Source organism: Calonectris borealis, chromosome 4 (assembly GCF_964195595.1).
Source record: "Calonectris borealis chromosome 4, bCalBor7.hap1.2, whole genome shotgun sequence".
Lineage (NCBI taxonomy): Eukaryota > Metazoa > Chordata > Aves > Procellariiformes > Procellariidae > Calonectris > Calonectris borealis.
The window spans coordinates 76172793-76187460 of record NC_134315.1 but is presented as its reverse complement, the minus strand read 5'-3'; the positions used below and the strand labels follow the sequence as shown (position 1 = coordinate 76187460).

The 14668-nt window shown below is 37.7% G+C and overlaps 1 protein-coding gene across 7 annotated transcripts; it reads right to left on the bottom strand.

The window, feature by feature from the left end:
* Window positions 1-2032: 2032 nt before the first annotated feature.
* MFSD8 (major facilitator superfamily domain containing 8) lies at window positions 2033-14445 on the bottom strand. Of its 7 annotated transcripts, none has more exons than XM_075150202.1 (13): window positions 14289-14380; window positions 13094-13157; window positions 12538-12623; window positions 11479-11522; window positions 10069-10309; window positions 9656-9769; window positions 8112-8256; window positions 7415-7473; window positions 6354-6462; window positions 5112-5246; window positions 4624-4727; window positions 4267-4526; window positions 2033-3512 (listed from the first exon to the last, which is right to left on the bottom strand). In XM_075150202.1, exons 3-13 carry the CDS (start codon window positions 12566-12568, stop codon window positions 3297-3299), a joined length of 1458 nt encoding a protein of 485 aa, XP_075006303.1. In that variant the 5' UTR covers window positions 12569-12623; window positions 13094-13157; window positions 14289-14380; the 3' UTR covers window positions 2033-3296. The 7 variants fall into 7 exon arrangements, with proteins under 7 accessions (XP_075006303.1, XP_075006304.1, XP_075006300.1 ...); XM_075150203.1 differs by lacking the exon at window positions 14289-14380 and adding an exon at window positions 13248-13317; XM_075150199.1 differs by lacking the exon at window positions 13094-13157 and having other exon boundaries at window positions 9656-9736; window positions 14289-14445.
* Window positions 14446-14668: the final 223 nt, after the last annotated feature.

Sequence of the window (14668 nt, the reverse complement as noted above, 5' to 3'; positions counted from 1 at the left end):
AAAAATAAATGCAGTGGTAATTGTCCAGATCTATTTATTTGTTTCACATTCAAGTGATGGTTTATTGAGAGCCCTTTCCTTTAAGTATTAAGTTCAATTTACAACAGGAGCTGATTCTGACATCTTGTTGGGAGTTTAGGGCTGGGGGAAGCTTGGGGAGGAACAGTATAAAACTGTTGCCCAAAGTTACTTCTAACCTGCTTAACTAAAAAATTGCACTGTGGTTTGTATATTCAATGTTATCTCTGGCCTACAGATGACTAAGACCAGCAGCACATTTGATAAGAAAGCGAACTACACATACTGTAGTAACTGATTCAGTTTGTTACTTTGTAGGAATTTTATTAACTTTATATACTTTTACCTTGTCTTACACATTATGAATCACACTTACAACAAACTGAAGTAGCATTAACAGTACCTTTTTTTTAAGCATTTTGCTTCAAGTGTGCTAACACTCCTGATGGTGCTTATATTCATACTTTAAATAAGGAAGGAGAAAGGCTTAAGTTGAGTGGGATCCAAAAAGGTGTCAGCGGGGGGAAGATGGAGAGTTTCAGAAGAGCTGAAGGTGGCTTGCACATGTGGTCTAGGCACAATAAACTGAGCTGCAAAACCCTCAGGAAACAGATGTTCCAATACCGCTTCTTCAAATCTGCAGGCTCAGCTTAGAGCTGAACTAGCCTTGACTTCAAGTCAGTTCTTATTTATCTAGTCTCTAATAGAGAGAATTTTGATTATTTTGTCATGTCCCAATCAAGGAAATAGCTTGCAAATAAGGAATTTGGCAAAGTAAGATATATAAATAGCACTTAAAAAAAAAAAGCAGCCTTAAGTGATTCTCCGAAAAGATTTTTTTTTAACTGCTCTTTCACTTGAGAAGTGTACCTTCTCACGTTAGACCTTAAGACTTGGATAAATGGTAAAATATGGTGAAATGGTAAAATAACTATTACAGGTATTTGATAAACCACGTAGTATGCATAGCTCTTATGCAAGACTCTTAAGTTTTTTTGAATATACCTGTAGATACAAATGTGCACATAAATACTGCTTTCTTGGAAGAAACATTTTGGTTTAGTACTTTAATCTTAAATCAACTGACTTTTGAAGTAGCAAGTCAACCTTGGTAAGATGGGGGTCAACACTGCATGTTAAAAACTTGCATTATCAGCCACACTGATTCTCTTTACTTCAGACATAATATAATCTAGTTTGATGTGCAAGCTAAACATACAAATAGTTGAAGAAAGCCTAAGAGGTAGACACCAGAGGGTAGAAAGGCATAAATGCTTAGAAAGAACAATCAGCTAGCCTGTAAGGAACAGTGTGACTTAAGTACAGTTACGTTACATTGCTAACCAGAATAAAAAGAAAAAACAGAAGCCCTACCTGTGAATACAAGATGTTTTTAAGAGTGAGAGGATGATAATCCATAACAAGCAAGCCATAGCTTAAAACACAGCTGACCTAGGAAAATAAAAACAACTCTCATGGCCAAGGAATTTCAAACCTTACTTTCTTATTTTAATTATTATGTAAACATATTAATGTGCATGGGCTACCCCTTTTTTCTACAGGTATTCACTGCAGAAGAAGAGGCTTGAATCTAGTTTTATCCTTAACCCTTTAAATAAATTACAGCTAAAATTAGCTCTCCAAGTACCCAAACATTTTCTCACTCTGAAGTTGGAAGTTAGCTAGCTTGAAGAACAGCAGTAATAAAAACCCAAAACCATACATACTTTCAGCACAAACTGAAAATCCTAACCATGTCAGCCATTTTGAAAACTTGCATTTCTCATGTCTAAAGTAACACCATTTCTCATGACTGAAGTAACCTTCAGTTGTTGTAACTCCAAGCACTTTATTTTGCAGTCTGTTTTCACCACCAAAAAGTATTTCTGGTACTATTTATTATGAATTAGCATATAAAAGAAACGCTTATAAAAGTAAAGTCCTTTCTTGTAACATTTTGTGATTCTGCAGCAGGAAAGCCCGAGAGAGAATAAAACTTCTGTGTGCCCTTAAGTCAGTATTGAAAAAATAATCTTTTAATTCAGTAGTCTTTTAGTGTTTGAACAATTGATTACATAGGAATACTTAATTACATTTAATAAATTCAGTAAGCATCAAGTATTAGACACATTGAGCAGCAGCTACAACTCTCATACTGGAGTTACTCCACATTTTTTTCCCCGGTAGTATTGAAACAGATAAAACAAACCCATACAGACAAGCTTAGGCCCCGTTATGAAGGAAAATTATTATTTCACTTTTTAAAATAAACACTGAATGATTCCAACATTGTAAATTCCTGTTTCTCATATCATATTATCAGAAAACAATAAGTCTACAAATAACAGTCAACACCTGAGAGACCAGTTTCCTCCTTTATGCTTAATTAACACTGGTTGCTCAGCACAGTGCATTCATTCCCGCAAATGACAACAAAAGTGTAAACGATCATGCTTAGTATTTCCTTCTTGTAGTAAAGTTAAGAAAAAACTGTGCATAATTCAACTCTGTGCAGGTTATCTTTCTTGCTACAAAAAGGCATTCAGCAAAACAGTAAGAAAAATTGCACATATGGTTCACTGTAGTTCAAGTAGCAGCCACTGAGGCTGTGATTTTCAATGGCTCTTAACCAACTTAAATAAATACCCAAATCCCACACAAACTGCTTGTGAAGCAGGCACCTACCTTCCTCTACAATTCTGTCACGTTTCATTTGAAATCCTGGAGAAGATGTACTGATATGTAACAGTTTCCAAAGTGAGACATTTTGTATTAACCAGTGCTTACAAGCTAGCAAACTGAACATCAGAGGAGGTTCACTTAAGTAGTGATGTTTCCATACAAAGTGCATGCAGCTCAACTAATCTTGTAGCTACAAAAGAGTTACTAATCCTGATTCACAGAATCAAGATAAATATTTCTTGTAATTCTTTCTCGAAAGGATCCATGTAACCTGTGACCTTCACAGCTGCATTCAGTACACAGGTGCATCATTTAAACTGTACACACTTCAAACGTGCCATTGTATTGATCTAACTTGTTCACATCCCTTCCTCTGCTGCTAGAAAAGCAGAATAGAAGAGCTCTGTTGCAGCAGGTGTAACCATGTATTAGGGTATGACCAAGTTATGTGTTCCGTCCACATGTAAGTACAGGTCTACAGTTCTCAGCATACAGCCAACAAGTTCAGCGGTTAGGTACTCCTCATTAAAAAGTAGTAATAAACTAAAGTATTATTTCTGGTTGGTTTTAGTTTTTTTTTTTCCCTAAATACATATTTAACAATTCTCTTCTTGCATCCTTCCATATCTGACAGAAAATGCAATTAGTCTCTTGTATACTATCTCCAAGAGTAAGAGTGAGACTACAACTACTCCACAGATTAAGCTAAATGCCCAACGTGGTCCCAGGTGAGTGTATATTTGGCTCACGAAAACAGGCCCAAGTATTCGTGCTCCACTTCCAGAGGCAGTTAACCATCCCATGTAGACACCCTACAGAAGATCAAAAGCTTATGTTAGTGATACAGGAATTATTTGGCTAGCCAATAATTCCCATCCTAATTAGAAAATTTAGACATGTTTAAGCAATTGCTTATCTTTCTTAACTCATTAAGAGACAGAGTACTTTCTTTGCAAGAGTACTGCTCAACTTCTCTAAGCATTAATTCAAAGGCTCCACTGAGCTACACACTCTATAGCTTTCTAATAGAAAGGCATTCTGGCTCAAAGCATTTAGTCTCTTACAGCAAAACATAACATGGAAAAAATGAGATAAGTGGTTAAAATGGAAGAAAATTTTTTGTTAAGCAGTAATATCAGCTTGCTATGTGTTTCACCACTGTAAAATGTCAAGAACTGCAGGTATCATAGCATTTGTAGTCTTTATATAACATACTTAGTAAGAGGAACATTATTCAGTACTGATATTCCAAATATATAATTGATTTTCACAAAAATGACTCCTCCAGAACAGTCGTGAAAGTCACAAGCCTTGGGCTTAGTTGCTCTGAAATTTTCACGCTGTAAGATTCGCCATAAATTGTAGTACCAGCCTTGCTTTCTCCTCTAGGGACTCGCCTTGGGTTTTAAAAAAAGATTATAGTTCCTGGAAACTTCTGTCCAGGTTGAAACGTACTATTATTTGGCTAATGACAGAAAGAATTGTTGGCTAGATCCCTCATTCTAATAAAGAGGGTGCAAGTCCTGGGAGAGCAAATGAAATAAACTGTTTAGGCATCATGCTTACCTGAGGCTTTGGTCCTAGAATTTTTGAGTATAAAGTGTAGGACATGACATTACAAACTGGATAGCCCAATCCTATGAGTATGTCAGAGCTGATATACTGGGCCAGATAGATCATTGGAGTATTCAGGCACCAGGACTGTGTGACAGGGCAGCCTACGGGTTCCGCTGTGTGGTTGGATGGAAGCTGCATTGCTTGCAAACCCCAGAAAGGCATTAACATTTCAGTGGAAATTGTTTTGGGAATGGAGTTATTCTTTATTTCTGTAAAAATAAGTTATGCATGCCATTAAGAAAAAAATACAATACAAAGCTTTCAAACAAACATTATGATGATAGTTTAGTATGAGTTGAATTATACCTTGCCACTGGATATTTGGTAGTTTTTTCCCCCAAGGCAGTAAGATAAAGAATCCAACCAAGACAATCAGTAAGCCTCCATGGAGTATGGCACGCTCACCAGTCCTACCAAACAATGAAATTACAATTAAATATATCACTTAATTAAAGTAAAATTTATGAAGGTGCTAACGACATAGCCCATTCGTTTGTGGAAAAGATGCCTGACCAAAACACCTGCAAGAAGAATTGCAAAATCACAGTAACTTAAAACCTGTTTTTCTTGTGATTCAAGGGTAAAAGACAGACAAGGAAGGGGGTTATGTTAACAGAATAAAGAACAACCACAGCATCATGGCTGTGTCAAAACTGGAAGTACTTCATTGTCACAGTAAACCCAAATTCATTAACAAGTAAAAGATTTAAGTAACGCAGCTTTGGCCTTGCCGTAAAGCTTTTCACACCTAGCTAACGTAAGTAACAAAATTCCGATGAACTCCAAAAACTTACTTTTTAGATAGCGTTTTAACCACCATGAAAACAATAACCGATTCAATGCCAACCACACTGAGGATTATTCCATTATAAAAAACGGCTTCTTTCCTGGTCCAGGAATACATATCCATCGTCAGTGGAGTAGCTATACTAAATTGACAGAACAAAATTACGTTAGTTAAAAAGAAGCTTCTTCTATACAGTCGTTTCCATACGTATATTGTCCCAAACATCAAACACAGTGGTATAGAAGCCTTTGTTCCTGATGGGCATATCAGAAAACACAGGCTAGTTATAAACTAATTCTATCATGCATCATTTAATAAAACTAAATCCACTAGACAAAATTCACAGTTGCATTACACCAGCCATATTCTGAAGCATCATTAACCTATTTCCCATAGTTCATGAAAAGTTGATGGAGTTAAAGCAAAGCAAGAGTACTAGAGAGAAAAAAAAATCAGGCCCTGTGAGTATAAAAATAATAAACATTTAATACTGTTGCAGTTTTAGCAACCAACCAGGCTCTAGGAACTCAATTTTCTAAAAATAATACAATTAAGGCAGAGACATATTGTCAAAAGAAATTTTAGATACATTAGAACTCAAAAAACTTACAGAATAAATCTTATATCCTCAAAGTATTTTATAAATTAAAAAAATGACGTATACTTAGTCTGAGATAATGTTGTTATGTTTTACTTATTTTCTGACACAGACAAAATTTGGGAATAAATAACATACCTCTCCAGGTAAAAAAAACAGTCATGTAAAATAGTGTATTGAAGAATACAATTGCATTAACTATATCAAACAATTGTGTTAATGATTACAGAAATGAGGTCTTCACTGGAGCTTTTGGAGCTAACCAGAATCATACTAAAAAATTACAAAATTAAAATAAAAAGTATGGAACAAAGTACTCAGCTGAAGACACAGCTTCCTCTTAAGATTTTAGGTAGCCCAAGTTAAGCTACTTTTTTTTTTTAACACTTAAGAACAGGTTTGCATCCATTGAAAAGCTTTTACATTAATGTTTCATATACCACAAACTGTATGTTACATATTTTTAGTTATTACTGACCTTTAATTCATTACTTTATATCAGTATACATCAATTTGATTGCAAACGGTTTTGGACTTCTATTTATGAAGAGTACGGTTAAGAAAATGAGTGCAACAGAAAAGCCTTTACATGCACACCCAGTCTAACTAATTACATGTCTAAGTATTTTGAGAGAAAATAGACAAACTTACGTTTCAAAGACAGCAAACACAAACAAGATGACAAAGAAAAGAAAATTGATTGCTACCACAGCAACATGGTCAACGTTTCCTTCTGCGTCCTGATCCAGAACACCAGTTTCTGCAACAAAACAAAAGAAAAATCTCAACGGCAAACTGAGCTTTTTTTACACCACCACAAATTACAAACAGTAATGATTCCCTTACTCTGTTAAGTATTTAACGTGCAGGTTGGTGGGCGGCTAGGCAGTTATATTTTGACAATCTAAGTAAAATGTTTTTAAATCAAAATGGAATTGTTGAAACTTCAATTACTCTGTTCCTCTTGCAAGGTACAGGAAAAAGTACACAGTAGAATTCTCTGCACTACCACAGAGCCTTTGTTCCTCTAATTTGGGCATAGCATTTTCATACACAAAACACGCACGTGTGGTGTGCACATACAGCTCCCTTTTCAAACAGAAAACTAATACAATAAACTGGTGACTTCCATAGATTTTAAAAGAGGTTTAAAATGATCTTTCATGTACTTTTTGCTCTTCAAGTGAAAGGGATACTCACAACGTTTTAAAAAATTTGAACTGCCTACAAAAAGGGTATATATTGAACGTAAGCTGTTGCACTGTATGTGGCAATTACTGTACTTTAGTCTCACCAACGAAATTTACAACATACACATTTTAATAAGATGCCGTATGTGAAAGTTGATATGCAATAACAATATTGCATGATACAGACCAGAAGAGAAGTATGAGTGCAGAGTAGAAGTTAAGGGAGATTTTTTTTATGTCCATATTCACTTAATTCTGTCCCTTGGAAGACACAGTTCCAGGGTGAAAATCTGGAAGGATCCATACAATGTTTTTTTTTTTTTCTTCTTTGCTACTAGACAGCACTACGGACACAACATGGACATGAAGCAATTTCTGGACCAGTTAGAAAGAGATGTAGTCTGTTTTCCACTTCGAGTTCCCAAAGCGTCAGACTTCAGAATACTTCTAAATGCTTGTATGTAATAAGAGAGTACTTCAAAATTATAATCACAGAGTAAGTTTTCAAGAAAACATAGGTACCTTCTCCTTCAAAATTGATACTTTTGCATTGCCGTCCCATGTCATCCACTCGATGGTCTCTAGAAATTTAGAACTGTTTTCATTAATACACATATTTATTTGATCTACTATTGAGTCAAATTTCTATTAAAATAATTCTAAACGGCATAAACTTATATTCTAATTATTCCCAGCTCCTTTAAACATCATCTGTGTAGTCTACATTTGACTGCAGTGAACACCACCATATTCAAGAAAGAAAATATTCTAGTGGGAGAATATCACATATCTGTGTGCATCTCTCCCCTGCCCTCACTGCCACCAATGGGATAATGCATAACCCCCCCCCTCGAGATTCTTAAGGAAAGACACAGACAGTGAGAACCCTACAGACAAGCTAACCTTATTTCTCTTTAGAGAAAAAACATGGGCAGAAACCACCAACATTAAAAATATATCAAGGCTAAGCTAATAATCTAACAGCTCTAACTTTTTTCATCAGTTTACATTCTAGCCATAACATCACTATGATTAATTTAGGAGCATAATGAAAAAGATACGTATTAAAGAAGGTAGAAACCCTGAAAAATAAATAACAGCTTATAGTTTTAGCACTCCAGAGTTCAGGCTTATTAATTCTTCTTCTGAGCTGCATATTATTTGTTGCAAGCCACCCACTAAAACAAGGCAGAATATTTCTCTTTTTTGACTTGATTACCTGAATATGGCAAAGATAAGAATAATATTAGTAACTCCTAAGAGAGCTCCAAATAAAACTGGTGCTGTATACATGTTCAGCTGAAGATGAACTAATTTCCATGTTATTCCTTCTTCTCCAATAAGTGTAAAACATGTCTGAAAAACTTAAAAACATACATGTATTAAGAAAATCTTGAGAATCATTAAGAAAATATTAGAACACATATAGAATAAACATATAAAACTGCATAAGCAAAGTTGTTCTAATTGCTAAGTAAAATTTAAATATTATACCTGTCAAACCTTTTATATTTTGAGAATCCTACTCTAAATAAACTGATGGATACCAGTGGGATCTCAACCAGCCAGAAAACTACTTGGTTACATACAAATACACTGTATAAACAACAGCATGATACTTAATGAACTGGAACTGAATTCTGAGTGTACCAATGGTTAATTTTCTCGGCCACGTGCAGACACCTGATTTACTCTTTTTCCTCTTCCTCCTACACAGAAAACCTTGGTCCTGTGACTGGACCCTCCTGTTAAGGGCAAGCTAGAGAGAAAAGAAGTTGTGGGGTTTTTTTAATTAAAATTTAAATTGGTGCAGAGCAAAAGACTGTAAGATCAGGCCATTTGCTTACTACTGTTAGGAAACAGACTGAGAGTCCCTATTAAATTAGGAAAAGGAATTACCTAAATTTATACTCCATGCAAATCACACAAAGAATGCAGATTTTTTTGGTGCTGTAGACCCTTTAATGCTCTATCAACAGCACTAGTAATAATCAACTGGAGAAAAAACTTTCAGCCCTAAATGTTCACCTCATTATATTACCATACACAGAGCACTTAAGCTGTACTAATTGGATAATCTTAATCTCCGGCTATAGAAGACAAGTAATCAGTAGAGGCTGTTTAGGACAAAATTGCTGGTCTCTCTTTACAACACAAGGCAAGTCTAACGCATTTCTGCCATGAAGCAGGTAGAGTACCTCAGGAGCCACAGTTACGCCTGATCTCACAAACACCCCTTGAGCTTTTTGTTCCCGAAGCTCTCTGTAATACTTGTGCTAGGTCTTAAAATTTTTGCCAATATGAAGATTTTGTGATCGTCATTACAAGATCAGAAAGATCCGTTGGGTGTTATTTTCTACAACAGGCGAGGCAAGGTGAAATTTTCAGTCATTTCAGAAACGTGGAAATATTTGCCCAAGTACAGTAATGTTAAATCCCCTTCTCCATGAATAAAGTGCAATTGGTCATAGACTATTTAGAGGGTACTGGTACAAGAAAGCATCTTGGAACTTGTTTTTCCTGCAGCCAGCGATCCAAACCAGCTTGTTTTTAAACCACAAACAATTAGATCTTCTTTGGACTGGAATATTTAGTTTATATTGGCATACACAAGTATACATGAGTGGATGCCATTCATTCAATTTTGATACCACTGACAAACTATGCCTTAAAATCTCCAACAGCTGCTGAGGATTCCTACTTCCAATGCCCAATTTCATCCTAAAAAGTATTAGAGCACTGAGGAAAGAAGATATGCTTTACCTGGTCCTAATATGAAGCCAACTGCTTGGCAGGCACTGGTATTGGCCATGGCACTTGTTCTTTCCGTAAGAGAAGTGGCACCTGCAATATACGATCGAACTACGGCCACATTTCCTTAAAAAAACAAAACCAAGAAAGTGTTCATGTAAATACTGAGTTATATTCTTAAATTATCCAGTTACATTGATTTTAGAGGTTTTTTTCCGTATTTTCCAAGAGAGTAAAACCCAGCACTCCCTCTAGTATTTATACACAACTGCAAAATTACACAATTTTATTATAAACTAGCATTGGCCGACTCTTTGCTTTGTTAAGTAATAAATTATCATTCACATAATGCTAAATCTGGTACTAAAATATCACGAGACATAGAATTGAATAATTTTCAGAAGTGTAAATTCTGCTGTGGTTACCTGCTCCAAATCCCACAAGAGCTCGTGCAGTCAGCATATAGTATTTGTTGTGTGAATGAGGTACATGGACGTAGGCATAAAGACAATTAGCAGCTACTGAAATAGCAGTTGAAACAACGAGAGGTTCTCGCCTTGGCCTGTAATTGGACCAGAAGCCAAACAGGGGAGAGGCAACCATTTGGCCAATGCTATATGAAGCTATAATCCAGCCCAAGAAACTCGCATCTGCTGTCGGATCAATCTGCAGAAATAAATTAATCAATTCTAGGGTAAAGTATTATAGTATTTTGTAATATCAACAAAACCATTTTAGAATCAGTACCTGAAATACCTAAGACTCTGCACTGTAATTCTGAGGGTATATAGCACTACGCAAGGCAGTGTCAAACCTAGGCTATCGCTAAATAAGTTAGTGTGTCCGCATGGCATTGTGCAGTGTTTAATATAAATACACCACTCTGGGTCTCGGAAGTAGTTGTTTTCACATAGTACTTCGTCTGGGGCAATAAACCTTGGCTAACTGTCTCCAGCAATGCACCAAACCAATGAAAAGTGCTTTGCTTCTAAGGCTGGAAATGGCTCACTTGCAGCAAACTCAAATAGTTATCATGCAGCACTGCTGATGTTACAGGCTACAGACATAACTTAAGCAGTACGGTAGATAATGTACATCCCAGGAGCGAGGAATCACTTAAGTCATCTCTGCACATGCCTGAATCTGTCCTGATTCACAAGGCTGATGATGTATTTTCTTTTCTTCTCAGCACCAGCCTCAATTTTAACGACACCGTTAGGACCATGCCCAGGATATGTTCTTCCAAATTTGCATTTGAAACTGCCTTCTAAGTACCAGGAGCAGTAATATCCTAGCACAGATTAAATTAAAGTTTTAGAGACCTTTTATGCCACTTTTAACAAGAATGCAACAAAGATGGAAAAAAACCCAACCAAACTAAAAACGCTATTCAGGAACACAGGCAATTCCCTGTTAAGAATATCAAGAAGGTCTACGTGCAACGATCTGACATTTACAGAGCAACTTCTAACTTCAGCTTGCTTTTTTTTTCCCCCCAAAATGCAGACAAGCCTTGTGTATTATATTTTAACACTACAAATGCATCCAGATAAAGATATTTCTATTGATTCACTGTCCAAGAAAACAGTGAAATTACATTGGAAAACCAAACATTTCTGGATTATGATGTACCTTTACCAATTCAGGAGATCAACTGACAGATTTTACATGAAATAATGAAAGCTGTCTAAGTGGATGGCAAAATAAAAGTCTCTTATAACCACACACTTTCCTTTACTGTTTCTTTTCCTAAATAAAATGCCAAGTTTCGTATTACATACTTTCTGAGCAGGAGTTTTCTGTTCTTATTAATTAAAAAAAACATATTTACAAACCTTTTGGAGATACGGCCACACAGACATAATTACAATTGAGAAACCTGCAATAGTAAAAACATAACTGAAGTTACTTTATTTGCCATGTTTATCAGTAATTCGCTTTACTGAAACACTTACTACAGGTTCATTCTTCTGCTCCTAAGTGTGTTATAGTCTAAAACTGTGCATCAGTCTGCCACCTGAAAAAATTATGTATTATGTGCTTTTTTTAAGGAGTGATAATTCCTAGGAGAAACTATTTTTAAAGGGACATTTTATAGGTGCGTACACACTGAACAAAAAAATTCCTATGAAAAGAATACTGATGCACCAAGCAAACTGCATGGGATTTTTCCTTCCAATGGAAAGACAACAAGGTCCCCCGAGTAAAAAGAATTTCTTGATATACTAACATATTTGTATTCATTTATCAAAGAAATTTTAAGTCATCAAATTAAAAAAAAAAAATCACTGAAGTACCCTATGATTTTCAAAATCATTTCTAGACCCACAGAAAATCACCAGAAGTCAAAAATCAACAGAAGTCTTGATTCCAGGGGCAGTTATTTAGGAATGAAACAGTAATTTGTTCTGCAGTGGAGATGCAAAATCCCACAGGAGAAAACAAGCTCTTATACACGTGTTGAAATAGATGACATACGTTCCCACAAAGATCTTACCTTTTAAGAACTCAGCATTATTTCTGTTTTCATTCCCTAGAAGTTTCACTTTGGATAAGAGTGTGACCTTTGTTTTGTTTGGTTCTGAGCAATAACCTTACTCTGCCGCTATCTTTTACCCCGAACTATTACAAAGCCCTAAAACAAAGATTTAAGTAATATGTCATTTAGTCTCAAAACAGAATATAATTTAACTTATCTTATTAAACATAATTTTCTGTTTGATTTGCTAGTCCTATCTTCTCTTTGAAGAATCAGAAAATGCACCTTTTTAAGGTTATACAAGAACAGTAGCATTAAAGGAGCTATGTAGTTGCAACCTAGAAAACCCTGTAATTTACAAACCAAAATATATTCATTAAGCAAATAACATCGAAATCCTCCTGTGTTTACTCACCTACACTACTGAGAAACATAGTAAGATACATAATCCAGATGGATCGCCACCTGCTCTTATAATGCTCTTGTGTTTCCACAACATCCCTGTTTTTGAACCAAAAGTCAAGAGAGAAAGAAACCGTTATCAGATTCTCTTCTAGTTGTTCCCACAGGACATTGAAAACATTTTTCACAAACCTCTCAATACAATTGTGTAAATTGTTATGCAAGAATGGACTTCCACACAGCAAAAAATACAAAGAATTTATTTCAGAAGCAAGCTAATTTTTCACTGAAAAATACTAATTGTCAAATCAAAAAACTAATAGAAATGCTATCATGTACCATTGCATTCAAATGTTACACAAAGAGATCTTTATCTAGAGAGATCTTCAATTCTGCAATCTCTTTGTATAGACACTTTGGAGCACCACAGATATCACGTAAAGACTTTAAGAAGTCCATATTAAACCATACAACCCCAGACATCTTCTCAGAACTGTGGCTTTAAAGCAAAAAAAACCCCAAACCTGAACAACTATTGATTAGACTAAAAGGTATGGCCAGTCTATTACTATGAGAAAATAACTATACAAAGTAAAAGATGTGTGTGAAAGATATTGCTGAAGATTGTCAGGGCTGCAAAAAAAAATTAAAATTAAGTTACAAACTTTGTGAGCAGTAAGTTATTTTTCTAAAATTCACAAGCACCTTCTGAGACCCACGTACTTTTTCAGAAGCAAGAACATTTCAGGCTTCTTCATTTCTTTTGAAGTATTCTAAACAAAATAACCTCTGTCCAAAAGATGCAGACTCAGGTTACATAAGCCTAAACATAGTTTATAAACATTGTTTACATACGTCATACATAGACTTAGGCATATGCAAATTTTAAAGCTAATATAGCTATTCTACAACATGATTTGTACATTTGTTTCTTCAGAAATGTTTACACCATTGAAGTGTCTTGGTTCAATAAAACTTTAACCACATAAACGACGTTTCTAAATGTACTTTGTAATCTTATTGCCCATCACGCATAGGAAGAAGGCAGGCAAACTCTTGTATGTGCTATACATATGCTACGTTTGGTTACTTTCAAGATTGTAGTTAAATCAAGCAGTATGCTTCAAGTATGAGAACACCTCAGCAAAGACGGCAGCAGCAGCCACCCCTACACATTCAAGATACTGTTGTTTCCCTGACAGAAGGAAAATAACAAGTGATCAACTGCTGCCCGCACAAGACGACTGCTATTAAATACCTAGACTTCAGCACTACAATAATCGATTTTTACGCTTTTTGGAAACTTCCCAAGCCAGCGCGTTTGTTTTTTTTACAGACGGAACCAGCCCCCGCCGGGGCTGCGGCCCCTGCCGCGCCCCGCTCCCGAGCCTGGGGCAGGCTGAAGAGCCGTCGCCGATCCGAGACCCCGGGAGGGCCCAGCGGGCGAGGGAGGCGACGCCGCGAATCCAGGCTACCAGAGCGCTTGGGGAAGGCGGCTGGGTCTGTATCCCCTCCGCCGGCTCCCGAGGCGGGCAGCTTTCCTCAAGCTTGGGCTTTCGTTGCGGGGTAAAGCACCCACGCAGGGGGGAGAGGGACTCGTCACCCACGGCTGGTTCCTCTAGTGACTCGTGGGGGTGTCGCCTCAACCCCCCGGAGCAGGGAGGGACGGGAGGCGCCTGTTGGCGCAGCTCCCCTCCGCCCGCGGCACAAGGAGCCGCCTCACCACCTCAGAAAGGAGGGGCGCGGGAAGGAACAAGCCCCTACCTGCTCTCCTCCTTCTCCTCCTCCTCCTCGTCCTCCTCTCCGGGACTCAGTAAAGGCTCCTGCCCCTCAGCAGCCACCTCCGGACCGGAGACCGCAGCCGCCATTCCCAGCCGCGACCGCTTCCGAGCCCCGTAGTGCCGGGATCCACCCCCCGGCCCCTCCCGACCGCCGACCGCCCTTCGCGACCGCTGCCGCCAGAGGGCGCGCGCGCCGCCCTCGCGCCTCCGCCGCTGGTGGGCGCTGCCGGCCGGGCGCGAGGGTCGGGGCCGGCGCGGAGACGGCCGAGCGCGAGACGCGGCGGGCGGGGGGAAGGGGCGGTGAGCACTGGTCACGTGCATGGGGCGGGGCCAGCGGCCTGCCGCGCGTCTCTGCTGAGCGCC

Bases quoted from the DNA above. Each gene is read 5' to 3' on its own strand.
- MFSD8 (XM_075150198.1), bottom strand. From the start codon at position 14,392: ATGGCGGCTGCGGTCTCCGGTCCGGAGGTGGCTGCTGAGGGGCAGGAG. The intron at 7,474-8,111 runs GTAATCAAGTCA...CTAAATTTCTAG, and splicing joins CTTATCTTTGCCATATTCAG to AGACCATCGAGTGGATGACA. The intron at 4,527-4,623 runs GTATAATTCAAC...TTATTTTTACAG, and splicing joins ACCAAATATCCAGTGGCAAG to AAATAAAGAATAACTCCATT.